The sequence below is a fragment of the Phodopus roborovskii genome, unplaced genomic scaffold (genome assembly GCF_943737965.1).
Source record: "Phodopus roborovskii unplaced genomic scaffold, PHOROB, whole genome shotgun sequence".
Classification (NCBI taxonomy): domain Eukaryota; kingdom Metazoa; phylum Chordata; class Mammalia; order Rodentia; family Cricetidae; genus Phodopus; species Phodopus roborovskii.
Window position 1 is genome coordinate 12618497 of NW_026126409.1, and position 15993 is coordinate 12634489.

At 47.9% G+C, this 15993-nt stretch overlaps 1 protein-coding gene across 1 annotated transcript in view; it reads right to left on the reverse strand.

Moving 5' to 3' along the window:
- Gas6 (growth arrest specific 6) overlaps positions 1-14700 on the reverse strand; it is a 32193-nt gene extending 17493 nt beyond the window's left edge. Inside the window, exons 1-4 of the mRNA XM_051182020.1 lie at positions 14428-14700; positions 14013-14179; positions 4945-4969; positions 284-346 (exon numbers count right to left, since the gene is read on the reverse strand). Of these exons, the coding sequence (XP_051037977.1) occupies positions 284-346; positions 4945-4969; positions 14013-14179; positions 14428-14506 (334 nt within the window). The 5' untranslated portion in view covers positions 14507-14700. The remainder of the gene's footprint in view (positions 1-283; positions 347-4944; positions 4970-14012; positions 14180-14427) is intronic.
- Between the last annotated feature and the right edge of the window lie 1293 nt (positions 14701-15993).

Genomic DNA, 15993 nt, shown 5'->3' on the forward strand with positions numbered 1-15993 from the left:
CTAGGTACAAGCAGAGAGCTGGAAGATGGTCTTGCCTGCGTGATGAGAGGTAGGGGTACACTTCACACCCTATGAAACAGTCAACCCCCTACAACAAGTACATTTATTGTTCACTTAAAAAACATAAACAAGATGTACTTTCTTTAGGAGAAAGTTCAGTGCGCAAGGAGTAGACTCCTGGAGGACCTGACAACTTGTCATGCTGATGGGATACTTATTCCAACCATAGCCAAGCCACGGCTACCCAGTATGTGCTTCGAGTGACACAAGATGGGGCACTTACTCTGAACGCAAGGTGCAAACTTTGGGTTTTTGTCTTCAGGCTTGCCATATTTCCTCATGCATTCTGAAAGAAACAGGCAACATGGTCACTTGTCACCCCTGGGGTAGAGTATGTGGTGGTAGCAGCAGGAAGGTACCCACAGTGTGACAGAATACTGACTCCAGAACAGGTGGATGCTGGGACCTCCCATCAACACAAAACACCAAGAACTTTGTCACAGTCTGACTATGGCCAAGGAACTAAGCATCAAGATCACAATGGTCTGGGCAGGGAACATTGTCCTTAGCTGCCCCCTCAAGCCTGTGGGGCACTAGACCTGGTAGGCACGTGTGTTCCACAAGGGATCCAGGAGCTCAGCATTGGAACATATACAGTACACGTGGCTATGTATGATGGTGTTCAGTCGCTGTCCGGTCCTTTGGGAAGTCATTGCTGATTGTCCACAAGACAGTGTTAGCAGTGAAAGTACAGTCAGGATGCATGGATGGGCTAGCCATCTCCCTCTGTTTTGGCACCAGAGATGGCCCAAGGCTTTTTGGAATAGTGTAGGAACCAGAGGAAGGTCTGAATGAGTGACATCCCAAGTAAATGTGTATTTTAATATGAGCAAAGCTTGCCAAAGACTCTAAGGCCGAGTGATCCATGAGAAATCGGCAAAGCCATTGCCCATATGGCCCAGGATCGAGAGAAATGGCAAAGCTTTCCTTGAAAAGGAGTATTTATGAATAACTGATCAGTGTGTACAAAGGACTAGCATCCTCTTCCCAGAGGCCTACAGCCTGATGCTGCTACCCTACAGAGGCATCTCAGATTAGCTGGGCCCTCCCTCCCTTTGTATTGTATCTAATAAATGCACTGAGGTTCTGAGATTTTTTTGCCTTAGAATTCCAACAGATCCCAGCTTGACTGTAATTATGTCTGTCCTTTCTTTGTTCCCTTGTCTCCCCTACCCAAGATTCTGGTACCCGAGCCTGGAGCATCACAGCAGGCAAGAAAGTCACCAGTCCTCCGTACTATTTCTTGATACAGATTACAAGCAGGTGCCTCTAGCATCTTACCCAAATATGTCGATGAGTCCAAGAACACGCTCTTCTTATAAGCAAGACATCCAAAGTACTTTGGGTGTTGCTCAAATAGCACTCAGAATTTTAGCTTGAGGGAGCAAAGTAACTGTCCTCCAGACTAGAATCCTACTTTTTGTTTCTCCTATAAGAGCATATTGGTATTTCCCATGCCATTATGTGCCTCACTTCCATGGTTCAGAGTATGTGTGTGCTTCTGTTCAAACTATGTAAAAACCTTATGCAAGGTTCTAAGTTTTAACTGATAATAGAGCAAATATGGATAAACACAACACACAGGGGCAAAATTTTGGGGGAGGAATGGTCAATAATCTTAGAAGTACAGAATCCTGAGACCAGAAAGTTTGAGGGCACTCAATTAACCTACTTCCAGATGTGGACAGGGCCTAGTCAAACAATATCTGCAAACAGCAGAATGAGGCTTAGGCAACTTGAAGTAAAATCAAAATAAAAACAAAAGACCCCCCCCCAACCACACACTCATGTTTTGACCCATGTGATGGGAGATGTCATTCTGTAAATATGTTTCTCATATTGGTTAATGAATAAAGCACTGTTGGCCAATAGGAAAGCAAGATAGACGGGACTAGGAGACAAGGAGGATTGCAGGAATAGTAGGGAGGAGTCAACATGTAGGGACTTGAGAGAACAGAGGTCCGAGCCCTCTCTCTGGTAAGATAAGACCACGTGGAAATACTTAGATTAATAGAAATGGGTTAATATTTAAGACAGAGCTAGCCAATAAGAAACACTAGTAACAGGCCAACAGAATTATATCTAATACAGTGTCTCTGTGTGTTATTTGGGGCTGGCATGGCGGTGGGACCAGATGGCCAGAAAAAGCAATTCTTAACAAAATGTTGTCCAACGTGGACCAAAGAACTTTCACTTAAAACTTAACAAAAGCTTAATAAAGGGTTTTAGGAACAAAAGAACAAAGACATGCAAGACTTCTTGGTAGCAGCATTTTTTTTGGTTGGGCTCTGTTTTGCTAGAGACAAGCAGAGATTTGTGCGGCTCCTTTAAGGGAGGTTCCTGACTCAGCATAAGCGGAAAAAAAAAAAAAAAAAAAAAAAAACAAAACCCACAAGGCTTTTAAAGAGCTCTGCTAACAACTGAATGGTGTGTAAGAGAGCTGGCAATGTCAGTGACCACATCTCCAAGCCAGCAACATGCTGCTGGATGGCAGCATAGACCAAGGCAGTGAGCAGAACGCTCAGTTCTGGCGGTAAAAGTACCCGCCACCATCTTGGATAGGCCATGGCTAATACAGTTGTGGCTTTCATTTTAGCAAATGTTGTTGTTTACCAGATAAAAGAGATAAAAGACTCCTGGCCAGAAAAAGATAAAGACTTTTAGTAAAGACAGATTCAGATTAAGAAAAACCTCTAAAGATTTACAGTGTGTTTTAAAATATATGTAGGTTTGGGAGAGAAAAAGAAACAGGATACAATGGTTTAAAAAAGAATAATGAAATGACAAAGAGTAGCTTGGTGTGGTGGCACACGCCTTTAATTCCAGCACTTGGGAGATAGAGGCAAGCAGATCTGTGTGATTTCAAAGTAAACCTGGTATACAGAGTTAATTCCAGGACAGATAAAAAAAGTTACACAGAGAAACCCTGTCTCAAAAAAAATGAAAAAATAGAAGTAGAAGAAATAGAGTAATAAAAAAGCCATGTAAAGATGGAAAGCACAGAGAGAATCTGGATACTATATGGTATTATGTTGTCTTTGTATCATTTGACTGCTGAAGAAATGACAGCTGTTAAGAGAAATGCTGCTGAATTAATCCAATTTATTATTTTAAAAATGCTTTGACTTCAAAATTTAAGTTCAAGGACAGGTTACTGGGAAAAAGGATTTCTATTTTTGTTTCCACAGAAAATGAAAAGCTGTAGATTTCTTCAGACTAACATGGTTTGATCAAGAAAGACCTCCTGAAACAGTGTCCCAGGTGATCCAACATTCAAAACAGCTGGGATAAGGCAGGCTTGCAGACCATTACAGCCAGGATTTGTGTCTTAGGATCCCTATGACAGCGTCCCCTACCCAGCAGGAAGCAGTTTGGAAAGAACAACGCCCAAACTCCCAAATATTGTTTATAAATGTTTATTTTCATTTATATGGGGTTGGTTATGAATGGTTAATGACCACAACTAATTTCTTTTTAAAGGTAAAAAGAATTATGGTATAGTTATGAATACTTCGTTTTGGAATGGATTTTCATTTATTGATACAAATTTAAGGTCAATTTTGTGATATGTATATTTCTCCTCTTGTTTAGGTATTGTGTTTATATAGCTCATTTAAAAATGTAATGTATAATTTAGTATAGATTATAGATAGTTACCTATAATAGTCAAAACTTTAGTTGGCTGAGTTAGGTTTTCTAGATATACAGAGATGTATTTGAGATGAATAGGCATTCTTCAAACCTTTCAAAGACCTACAGAATATGGCATTTAAAATGGTTTAGGGTTTTTCTTGACAATGAGGCACAACTGCTCCTGGCAACACCTGTGTCAGAAAGGATGATGGACATTGAAGAAACGCGTTTTGGAATTTGCTTTCAATATGGCAAGAGTAGCCATTTAAACAAGATACCGCTCTTATCTGGAATGTTTGACTTTATGCTGTATAAACTGGACATACAGGACCCACAGGAAAATGACTGCTGATACAAGATGAACATTGTTACAGGGTTCCTGCTTCATGGAAGAGATGCCAGACAGTCTGCAGGACACAGAGAAAAGTGACTGACAAATTGCCAATACAGATAGACAGTTTAAAAGTTTCCTTCTTTGCTGAGGAGTCTGCCAGACACACTATGGCCTGTAGGCTAAAGATGGAACTTTATAGAAGAACTTCCGGTGACTGATCAGGCAGTGAGTTGTCTCTGTCATTTCTAGAGTTTATATTTTATCCTTCTGTGGTCTTTGAGGGAATTGAAGACAGGTAGTTATGGTTATAGTGATTAAAGATAAGTTACATATGAGACTTTAGACTCACAAAGATAGGATAGATGAAATATTTTCTTTAAATCTTGCTAAATGTTAATGGACTAAATTTTGTTAATTATGGTACTTATTTAATAACTGTTTTGTTATATATTTTACTATGTTAAGGTTAAAACCCTTTTTATTTTAGACAGAAAAGAGATGGTGGGAGATGTTATTCTATAAATGTTTCTTGTATTGGTTAATGAATAAAGCACTGTTGGCCAATAGGAAAGCAAGACTAGGAGACAAGGAGGACTGGAGGAATAGTAGGGAGGAGTCAACATGTAGGGACTTGAGAGAACAGAGGTCCGGGCCCTCTCTCTGGTAAGATAAGACCACGTGGAAATACTTAGATTAATAGAAATGGGTTAATATTTAAGACAGAGCTAGCCAATAAGAAACACTAGTAACAGGTCAACAGAATTATATCTAACACAGTGTCTCTGTGTGTTATTTGGGGCCATGTGCTCTCCACAGCTCTTACCCTCACAGCTTCCTCCTCCCAGGAGTAACAAGGCAATGGGATTTTCCCCTGAGGCCTGTATGACAAGGACGCTACAATAGTAACTTTAACTTACCTTGGTATCTTGGATAGAAATATTCCTGCAGGGAGAGAGAGAGAAAAGGGCAACAGTTAAATGGCACAGCATGGGGCCTCTTAAAAAGGACTAACTGTTTAATCAAGCCTGGAGACAGAACACAGAAGCAAGAATCTTGTACTGCTGCTCCCTCAGTGGCAGAAGGGCTTAGGAGCCCTGCTCAGAAAGGATGGCCATGAGAGAGGTAGGGGGTGGGAGGCCTGTGCTGACTCAGCTTCTGCAGGATGGCTGACTGCAGGGCATGACTGTGTGGCCACCTCCAGGAAGAATATTCACCCATAGCTAGTTAGAGATTGCTTCCCACACTTCCTGAGAAAAATGCATGTAGGATAGGAACACTCCAGGTGGCCCAGTTTCAGTCCAAGGACCCTTAGTTTGGGTTGCTTCAGTGAAACACCATGACCAAAAAGCAAGTTGGGGAGGAATGGGATTGTTTGGTTTACACTTTCACATTGTAGTCCATCATGGAAGGAAGTCAGGACAGGACCTCAAACAGTTCAGGAACCTGGAGGCAGGGAGCTGATGCGGAGGCCATGGAGGGTGCTGCCTACTGGATTCCTCCTTCTGGCTTGCTCAGCTTGCTTTCTTATAGAACCCAGGACCACCAGCCCAGTGGGAAGGGCTGGGTGCTCTTTCATTAATCAATAATTAAGAAAATGCCCTATAGCCCAATCTTACGGAGGCATGTTCTTAATCGAGGTTCCCTCCTCTCAGATGACTCTAGCTATGTCAAGCTGGCACAGAACTATCCAGCACAATTGACCCCTTGTCTACTTGACACATAGACACATCAACAGTAAGTCACACTCCTTCCTTTCACATTCATTCCCAAGATCTCACATTAAAATCACAAATAACTTTAAAAGTCCCAGTCTTTACAAACTCAAACATATTAGAAGTTCAGGCCCCTTAAAATTTCCAGACTCTTAAAACCCCAAAACCTCCTTTTAAAGTTTGAAATCTGTCAACGCTGGGCTCCCCCAAAGGGCTTGGCCACTTCTCGGCCTCTGCCCTCTGCAGCACAGCTGTCTTCTGGGCTCCGGCTGCCTCCAGTCCACAGCCACTGTTGTTCTTGGGGGTCATCCCATGGCACTGGAATCTCTGAAAGGTGGGGCTTTTCTGCTGCATCTGAGCGGTATATTCACCAATAGCCTTTCCTGGGCTCTCTTCAGGAACACCAACCCTGCCACACAGTGCTGTCTCAGCTGCTCTCCGTGTCCCTTCAAAACTAGCACCACCTGGGTGACTCTGACACTACACCAAGTTCTACTGACAGCACAAGGCACAACCTTGGTGTGCTGACCCTCAGGAAACACTCCCCAGAAGACTTCACCAACGATGCCAGTCTCTTTTTAATCATCACTAATTCTCAGCTCCAGCTGACCAGCACCCCAGCAAAGCAAATGTTTCACTTGAGTAGTTCCAGTATCTTGTTAATCACAGCTGATACTTCAGCCCCAGATACCATAACCCTGGAATCTTAGTTCAAAAATAACAAATGGCCCTGATAGAGTTTTTAAACTTCCTTTTGAAACTTCACAAGCCAGGCCTGCATTGTCCTCAACATAATTATCTTCCAAGCTCCTACAGAACAGCTCACTGAGATCTCAATACTCAGTGGCTTTTGTACTTGAAAGTTTCAAACTCTTTCCACAATCCTCCCCAAGACACGATCAGGACTCTCACAGCAACACCCTCCTATCTTGGTACCAACTTCTGTCTTAGTCGGGATTTCTATTGTTGCAAAGAACACCATGACCAAAAGCAAGCTGGGGAGCAAAGGGTTTATTTGGCTTACATTTCCATGTTGTAGTCCATTATTGATGGAAGACGGGACAGGAACTCAAACAGGGCAGGAACCCAGAGGCAGGAGCTGATGCAGAGGCCATGGAGGAGGACTGCCCCTGGCTTGTCTGTCCTGGGTTGCTCAGCCTGGGTTCTAGAATCCAGGACGATCAGCCCAGGGATGGCCCCACCCACCACGGGCCGCCCTGCCCCTAATCAATTACTAATTAAGAAAATGCCCTATAGGCTTGTCCATAGCCAAGTCTTATGGGGGCATTTTCTTAATTAAAGTTCCCTGCTTTTGGATGACTCTAGTTCGGGTCAAGTTGACATAGAACCATCCAGCACAGTTCTCTTCGGCTTTGGGCCCTGTCATTGGTTTTAATACATTGTCTTGGTAAAACAAGTTTTCTGGTTAAGCAGAGGCTGTGCATGAGGGTCCATTCTGTTTATGTGGCCCCACACTGCTCACAGGTGTCCCCACACTGCTCACACACAAGTATACACAAGCCCCCTGGTCATTCTCAGCCAGTGATAGCCTGCTCAGGAATGTTGTGAGCAACAGGCAGCCAGACAGGCCCCAAACCACAAACCTCCAGCAGAGCATCCATGCATGCACACCTCCCCACACACACCTGCAATGGGAAAGGTGTCCCTGTTTGTCTTCTCTCACTGGTGAGGTACTATGTGGATGAGAACAGAGGTGGCAGGGATGGAGTAAGATTCCCCATGACTGGAGGAGGGCGGGACCTCAGATGCTTTCTCCAGGTTTAGAGAGAATATCAGGAATGAACTTAGATGACAAAATAGCCTTCATGTCATAGTGCCAAGTGTGGGGAGAAGTTTGTGGTTTACATGGCTAGGAAGAAACTTTTGCAGCCATTCGTATGGAAAGGTCAGTGGTAATAGAGCACTGGTCATATTCCCCCATGGTACTGCTGTAGGGTCTGGCTTCCGGCCAGCACAAGGCCAACTTTTCTCATGGAAGGATGCAGCAATCCTGACATCCAACTCAGAAGGACCCAGTGGCCTTTGTAGCTTCCTGAGAGTGACATAGCCCAGGACTGAGCTCCCTGTCCCCCTGCACAGGAGCCAAGAGGCATCATGTCCATGGCTTCCAGGTATCATTCTTCCTGGCCTCCTTGGAGGGCCTCACCAGCCAGCCTGCAGCTGGATAGCTTCAGTGGCTGCCTGATCAGACTAAGTCTGAAGACAGCTTATGCTCCAAAGACAGACAAGACCAATATAAGAGGACAAGGTTGGATGCATGCATATCAAGATGGAGAAACATCTGAGCCCTAAGTGGGGTGAACTGACATCACATTTTATAATCACAAAAAGGACACCCCAACTATCACCCCATGCCACCCAACTGGGAAGGTTCTAGTTTCATCTACACAGCTGCTACCTGTAGGACATAATTCTCATCTGAATCTATGAGGCCTCAGACTTAGAGGCCAAGACATCTTGGCCTAGCAGAAATGAGGCAGTGGACAAGAGTCTGGGCTTTCAGTCCTACTCTTGACTTCCTCATGGCGGAGGTGGGGGGTGGAGCATGTTACACAGCATCTTCAGCATACACAGGCCTCAAAAGGCATAGAAACCCCCTCCCCCCAACTCGCTTCCACAGACAGCATCAGGCCTTACATCCATGATGCTCACACCCTACACAGGCCCCAGGAATGCTCACACCCAGACCATTGGTAGGTCTCTGGAGTGCTGCTTTCACAGACAGACTTCACGGAGTGCTAATTCCCAGTAAACTTTGAGCATCAGTGGCTCCATGTGGAATGAACCCATGTTCTGACTCGCCAGCTCTGTGCACAGAGTGTGAAAGTGTGAAGATGTAAACAGTACTCTTTACCTGAGTTTGGGGAACATTCTGCACACACAGTACCACCTATGGCTCCCAATGTAGTCTCTTATCAGAGCAGAGACTGGAAGGCACAGCTGCAGGGGAGAGCTTTACAATTCTGCAGGGGGTGGGAACCCTTGAGCTTCTAAAGGTAGATCAACTAATCAATTCTGCAACAAGCAGTTTTGGCCCTTGAAGTCTGTGACCATCCATGAAGAGCAAAGGTCCCAAGGAAAAGACTCTGGGCCCACTGAGGTAGGAGCTGCTGGCTCATCCCTAATCCCTCTCTGAGGACAAAGTCTGTGAGTGTAGAGCCTGGGCCCAGCAGTTCGCTTTGTGAGCTCCAACCAAAACTAGGTCTGCAGCAGATTTGAGAGTTCATGTGGTTATGTGCATTTCATCGTCATGGGCATGAACATTAAAGCAGACTCCGGGTAGTCTAGTACCCATTGCTTTTTTCACATATCACATGTCCATGCAGCCCAGAGGAAAACGGCTGATACTTTCAGCTTCTTCCCCTACCAGCTCCTATAAAAATCCCTTGAAAATATAAAAACACTTTATAATCTGTCAAGGTCAAAACCGAAGCCTGTGCAGGGAAGGTGCTGGCGCGGTGACTGTCAACAGACAAAGGCTTCTAACACCATCCCCAAGACTCAGACAGGAGCTCTGGGAGGCAGAAGTCACTACAGCTTCCACCGAGCATGTCTAGTAGTCTGTGAGCATGAGGGACCTGTCCAAGAGCCACTGGGTGAGTAACCTGGGAGGGTCTGACTTGTTGAGATGCCAGCTCCGATTGTAGAGCTCTTCACGGTGCCTATTCCCGAAGGATATTTTCTAAACACCTTTGCCCCGGTAGACTCCTGGCACTACCAGCCATATCACGCAATGCCCATAGAACCAGAGGGGCTTGTCTCCTTTCCAAGCTTACCTCCAGGACCCTAGGAGGCTAGTCCTGTCTCCTGACCCATTTGCCAGACTCAAGCCTATTCGAGGCCAGCTCTAAATAGTGACAGACAGTTTGGCCATCACTTGGTCTGCAAAACCCTACCCTCAAGGCCTATAGCAGCAAAAGCCATGAAGAAATGGGTGAGGAAAAGGACGTCTGGAGAGATGGGACTCAGAGGAGGCAAGAGTGTGTGCTTATATATATCTCATATATATCTTTGTGTGGGTACATGTGCATCTATGTAAGCATATGAATATGTACTCATGTTTTGAATGTGTACACATGCGTTAGGGGCATGTGACCAGGTAGAGTATTTCACCTGGTGTCCCATCTCTGCCAAGCCCCACAGGGCCTCTTTTGCTGCTAGGACGTCCCCTTCCTTAAACTTCCTAAACTTGTCCCTGTTGTGTAGTGTTCTAAGAAGAAGGGTGGGGAGAGAGGGGGCACCTGCTGTCCTTGGAGAGCCCACCATCCAGGGAAAATGTCCTTAGGGTAGACATGGTTTCAACATGGTCGCCTAGGTCTGAGTTCAGTGCCAGAGGAGGGCAGCTGCACTGGTGGACAGGCAGGGAGAGTGAACTATCAATACTGAGACACAAGGGACCGTCGGGAAGGAGGGAGCTGTCATTCTGCTCCTGGGGTGTTACTCCTAACAGCCAGCCAACCCCAGCAGGGCAAATGTTGCAAAGCTGCACTTTGTATCTTAAATAAAACAAGGTGCCAGTCATCAATAAGGCCCCTTTTCCTGCCAGTAGATAAGGGCCAAAGCATGTGGCAGACTCCAGCTGGGATTAACTTCTTGATTAGGAACCTCTAAAGGCAAACATTTTAAACTGGAGACTCAGCCTTAAAGGATTAGGTAAATTACTGAAGAGACTCTGCAGGCTCTTACCTGGGTCTGGGCTACAACCCCAGGGCCTCTGAATTAGCAAGGGACACAGGGAAAGCAGCCCATGAAGACGGAAGTGCCCGGAAGGGACAATAACAATAAAAAGGGAAAGCAGATAAGAGAGGAGCTGTGGGGGAGAGAAGGGACAGAAGGGAGTGATTAGAAGTGGCCAGGGCCGCCACCACAGGGGGGCAGCAACTAAGGGATGTGTGTGTGTGTGGGGGGGGGGGGTATTGCCGGAAATGTGTGGAGGGGGACCTGCATTCCCTCCCAGGAGAAAATTAACAAACTACCAGTGTCAGAAGAAATCCTAAGCCAGCAGAGAGTCAGGTTCTTCACATAAACAGTAGAGGGGGAATCCCGTGGTTCCTCCCGAGGCGAGGAAGGCGGGGCTGCCAATGGGTCCAGCTGCCTAGGCCTACCCAATTTGGACAGCAGGATCTCATTCCCATCTTAGGGCCTGAGACTGACTAGCAAGGGTAAGGAGCCACAGGTGTGCAGGTGTGTGTAAGCTGCAATCGGCCAGGACACCACTCACAGAGACAGTAAATACCATAGGACTTTAATTTGGCACAGAATACCATTATAGCAAGCACTGGGGCTTCAACTAAGAAAACTCCTCATCCAGGCCCCCAAGAACCCGGACGAAGGTCTGGAACCTCCACCTTCATTTTACATTTCCTTCACTTCAGATCACTGACTTAGTTTTGCTTGTAGGCATGTTAATTACCCAAACATTGTCTACAGAAAGCTGGAGATGCACACCTATCGCAACCCCTGAAAGCCCAAAGGCACAGGAAGGATCTGGCAACATGTTGTGTCTTTTCCCAGACCCCAGGCAAGTTAATGATCTCAAGGACCAACAGTGTCAGTGAGATCACAGAGATCTGGTCCCTGAGGACCACCTCGTCCCCACAAGGAGTAAGGATGTCTTCCAACCACTTCGCAGAAGCAGAATTGAGGCGGTACCAATCAGATCACACTTGTCAAGCCTCGATTAACAGCATACCTCATGCTGCAAGCCTTCCATTTAAACTCAAAGCTCATGTCACTATCCCAAAGACATCACTGAAGCCACCAGACCCCTTGATCTGTTCCCTTTCTTAGTGCACACTGACTAAATCTGTTTCTGGCCATCTCTAGTTTCCATGAGTACAGTTGTACAGATGACTAAGCCCAGGTCTTTGGGACTCCAAGATCTGGCTCTTTTGCCCTAACATTTCACTTACAAGATCAGTCCCTGCCTGGCTCAGTCAGGATTCCCTAGGACCATTGGGAGGAAACTGCCAGGTGTTCTGCAGCCCAAAGCTTCTCATTGTCACATACAACGTTCCAGGTAGGCCCAGGCTGTGCCCACTGTCTAGACTCTCATGAAATGAGCTACATTTCAAGGCCAGGAAGATAAGTCCCTTCTCACTCTTCCGAGGCCACGAAGGTGAGCGGTGCTTGCAGGACCAGTGGCCCACACAGGTTAAGGATCTGGAGTAGGGGAGACTGCAGCCAAGGATCCCTGCGTGTGGACACCAGGTGTCCGGAGTGTGATTTCAGCCCTACCCCTTCCCGAGGCTTGCCTCATAGTCCATAGAGTCATGGCAACAGGAGAAAAGTAACTGGCAGCCAAGAAAGAGCTTTGATTTGGAAGCCTGTGCACAGGGGCCAGGGGGTAGCTGGGCACCAGAGTCAGTAATTCCCACACTGCAGTCAAGAGATGCAGGTCAGGCACCCAAGCTGACTCAGGAGAGGAAAATTCACCTGCTGGGGTACAGGGGTTACAGAGGGGGAGAGAACTGTGGACAATTCTAGATGGCTCTGATGGGAACAGGTGTCTGCCAAGTCCTCATGGAGGCAGGTTATGACAGGACCAGAGGGGACTGCCTTTGCCAGCAGAATAGCCTGGAGTTTCACCCAAATGCAGACAAAAAGGGAGAACCCTCCCATGTACTGAAGAGAAGTTTTAAAGAGACGGGATCCTGAATACTTTACTCTTGTTCATGTCTTCATTTCACACCTTGGCAAATAAACATGAAAGCAATTAAAACCAGAGGGACCTGACTCAAGGAGAGCAGCCCCATGTCCAGGTTGCCAGGAGGGGCCAGCTTGGGCCTGCCTGCCCTGGCAGACAGGCTGCAGAGGGCTGGGACTCCACGGCTGGGCGGTGGCCTTCTTGCCTTCAACTCTTGTCACCACAAGCCCTGTCCACACTCTGAATGGCACAACACTCCATGGGAGGGTGGAGTTGTAGCACACAGACCCAGCCACCTAAGTCCATGGCCCCGGTGACCGAGAGCTGGTAGCCCTGCCCTAGACTTGGTAGCTGGACTCACTGGGTTGAGAGAAATCATCACCAAAACAGGAAGACAGCAAGAGTATAAAAAGTTCAGCGATCTGTCCCATACCACTGTTGATGCCTTGGGGGAGTAGCATGGGGGGGGCACAGCTTGTCACCTGATCTTGACTTCCACCCTGGGTAGCAGTGCCAACAGCTGTAACACTGGTATCCGAAAACAGCTTTGACAGGAATTGTCCAGTCAGCCGATTAGACTCAAGTCAAAGCACAGGCCCTAGAGGCTCACACGGGGCACCCTTTTGTCATGTGGTCCTTATGTCATCTCAGAAGAATTCTTTGAAAGGAAAATGCCAATGGAGACCAGAATTGTGAAATCATACCAATTTTGCAGGTGACAGGAGGTCCTCTGCATCCCTAGGGAGGCCTGTGTGCCTGGAGTTCAGATCTGAACCTCGGGCATGCCCTAATCTGGGGTGTGTTCCCCCATGAAGCCACTCAGCCCTCACATTCAGCTTCTGTGGAGACTCCTGTGCACACGTGGGCTGCTGGCTGCAGTTGGCTGTGTGCCTGCTCCGTTCCCCAAGGACATTATTAATAGAAGTTTGTCCTGGGCCAGCGCAGCCCTCACAGAGGCAGGTGCTGGTCCTTCCCTAAGTTCCTCCCCATCCGCCCATACGAATGTTCTTTGCACAATTCCAGCCACCGTATTTTTGGACCTGCTGCTGCAAGCAATACCAGCCTTGAGATCTTTCAATTCCTCTTTCAGGGAAACCTTGTGTCCCTCTGGAGGAAAACCAAAGAAGAGCTCCACCCCTCACCTCCAATCCAATTTAGGGACAGGACAACCTGGGGAACCCTTTGAGTTTCAAATCACTGTGTTTCTTTCCCATGGGCGCCTTTCCTTTGGGGATAGGAGAAACTTTAGTTTGAACATGTCTTCTTTCAACTTTCCTTAGTTACTTCTGCATGGGCCTCAGTGGACCCCCCCTCCTCCTGCTCCTGAAAAGGAGAGGACTTGGGGTCACCAAGGGAGGAGGGGCTAAAGAGTGGTGAGGTGAAAGGGGGTGGACACAAAGCTCGGTGTCTAAGAGTTCTGGCGTGCGCGCAGCAGCAGGTCGGCACAAGGAATCTCAGGCTTCCAGAATGGGTGCCTGGGATTCCATGGTTCCCCAGTCTCCAGGTCCTCCGGACCTGAGCAGGGTGGGAGTCAGGACTTGTGGCATTCAGAAGTACGGGTTCTGGGACGCACAGGCCCCACCCTAAGACCTCGGCGCCCGCTCACCGTCTCGGGGTCATTTTCGAACACCTCTCTGGCTTCCTCCTTGCTGCACACCTCCTCCACGCACTCCCGTTCCAGGTGGCCCTGCTTGGCCTCCTCGAAGACTTGGTAGGCGCGGCGCTGCCTGGGCCGCAGGAACTGCGCCGCCTCTCGCGCCCGCAGCAGCACAGCTGCAGAAAAAAGGGTGTGCAGTCAACCTGCACCCACTCGGGGGTGAAATGTCTGGGTTTGGGGTTTCCGGGGACCACGATGCCTGTGTGTCTGGGATGCTCCGGGATCGTGATGCCAAGAGCCTAGCGGTCCACGGCCAGGATGTCTGGGTGCCTGGGATACTCCGCACCAGGATGCTGCAGCCAGGTGCAGGCCTGGAGCCCCATTCCAGGGGGTGGTGGGGTTTAGGGGCCCGTGCGGTACTCACTGTGGGAAGACTCGGAGGCCAGCAGGAGCAGCAGAAGCGCAGTGCCCAGGGCGGCGGCGGGCCCGGGCGGTGGCGGCATGGCGAGGCCCGGACCGGGGAACCGGGCAGCCGGGAACGTGCAGTCAAAGCACCCGGGAGGCTGAGGCGAGCCGCGGATGCCGCGGGACAGGGGCTCTGGTCATCCTGGCCAGGAGGCAGTGAAGGTCACATCCCGGCGGTGGCAGCAGCGCCGCACCCGGCGCTCACTGCGGTTCTGGGCCGAGAAGGAGGCTGCGGATGGAGGCGGGGCTTGGGGCGGGTGGGGTGGGACCTAGGCCGAGTGGGGCGGGGCCTTTGGGGGCGGGGCCGAACTGGGTGAGGCAAGGCTGGCTGACTAGTTAGACTCCAGTATCTTCAAAGAAATTTCTCTGCCGTCATGACCTAGAATGCGGTAAAAATGATAGGAGAACAAGATCTGGCGCCCTGGTCAGGTGCAGTTTGGGTGTTTTCTACCCTCCTCTGCAGACATCGTTTTGGATTCTTCATTATTGGGCACATTGTTTTAAGATATAAAATTCACTCACGAAGGCAGTAACTGAGGTCATGTGCAATGGCATGGAGGTCCATAGTGCAAGCAAGATGTTATTTCCTCTATAATCTGGTTTCTACACCACTGCCTAAACGCAGTGTTGTGTGTTCTCCAGGGCCAAAACTCTCCAGTCTCTTGCCTCAGAACACTTTGTAAGGTCATAGGCAAACACACACACCCTTGTAGACCAATCACAGGATGCAACTATGCAGCAGCCAGCCAGATCCCAATAGGGGAATCTGCCCCTGAGACCCTCACCTCACCGTGCTGATGGGAAAAGATAGGGTCATTCTCTTTCCCTGGGTGAGTGCCACCCAGATTCTTGGAAGCACAGCAAGGTCATTACTGGTGGAATTCTTTAAGATCATTCGTTTGAAGGTGGAGTTAACAAATATGTTAATTTCAGAGAAATGAATGTCATGGGAGTAATCTTGAAAGGGAATTAAAAATTGAATAGATAAGCCATCTGTGCCTGCTTCCAAACCAGAATCGCGGCACTCCCATGAAACAAAGCCAGATGCTTCAGAAGCCAGAGAGCACCCCAAATCCCCAAGGCTGCTCCAGCCCTATAAACACCATCATGAACTTGGGAAGAATATTTGCCCTATTAATTTTCTGCCCTTTTTTTTTTTTAAAGAAGGAACACCGGTTCCAAAAATGTAGGTGGATATTCACGAATCCTTCCACATGTATACTCACTGGGAGCCAAGTAGAGTTCTGGCATTTCTGTCTACCATTTCCTAGGGTCCTAGGGCCATGGGTGGAGGTCAAGTGGTTTACAGGCTCTTTAGTGTCATCTACAGCTGCCACATGTGCCACCTGTAGAATTTTGGAGAAAAGGCAGTTTCCAGTTACTTGATTGACCCCATCCCCACCCCCATGAGAGGAGGCTTCTCTGGCTTCTAGGGTGTGGCCATGGCTCAGATAACCAAAAGCCAGCATTGCCTCAACTAGATGAAGTCATCCAGGTCCTCTGGCTCCTGTAAGCCCAGACCTCA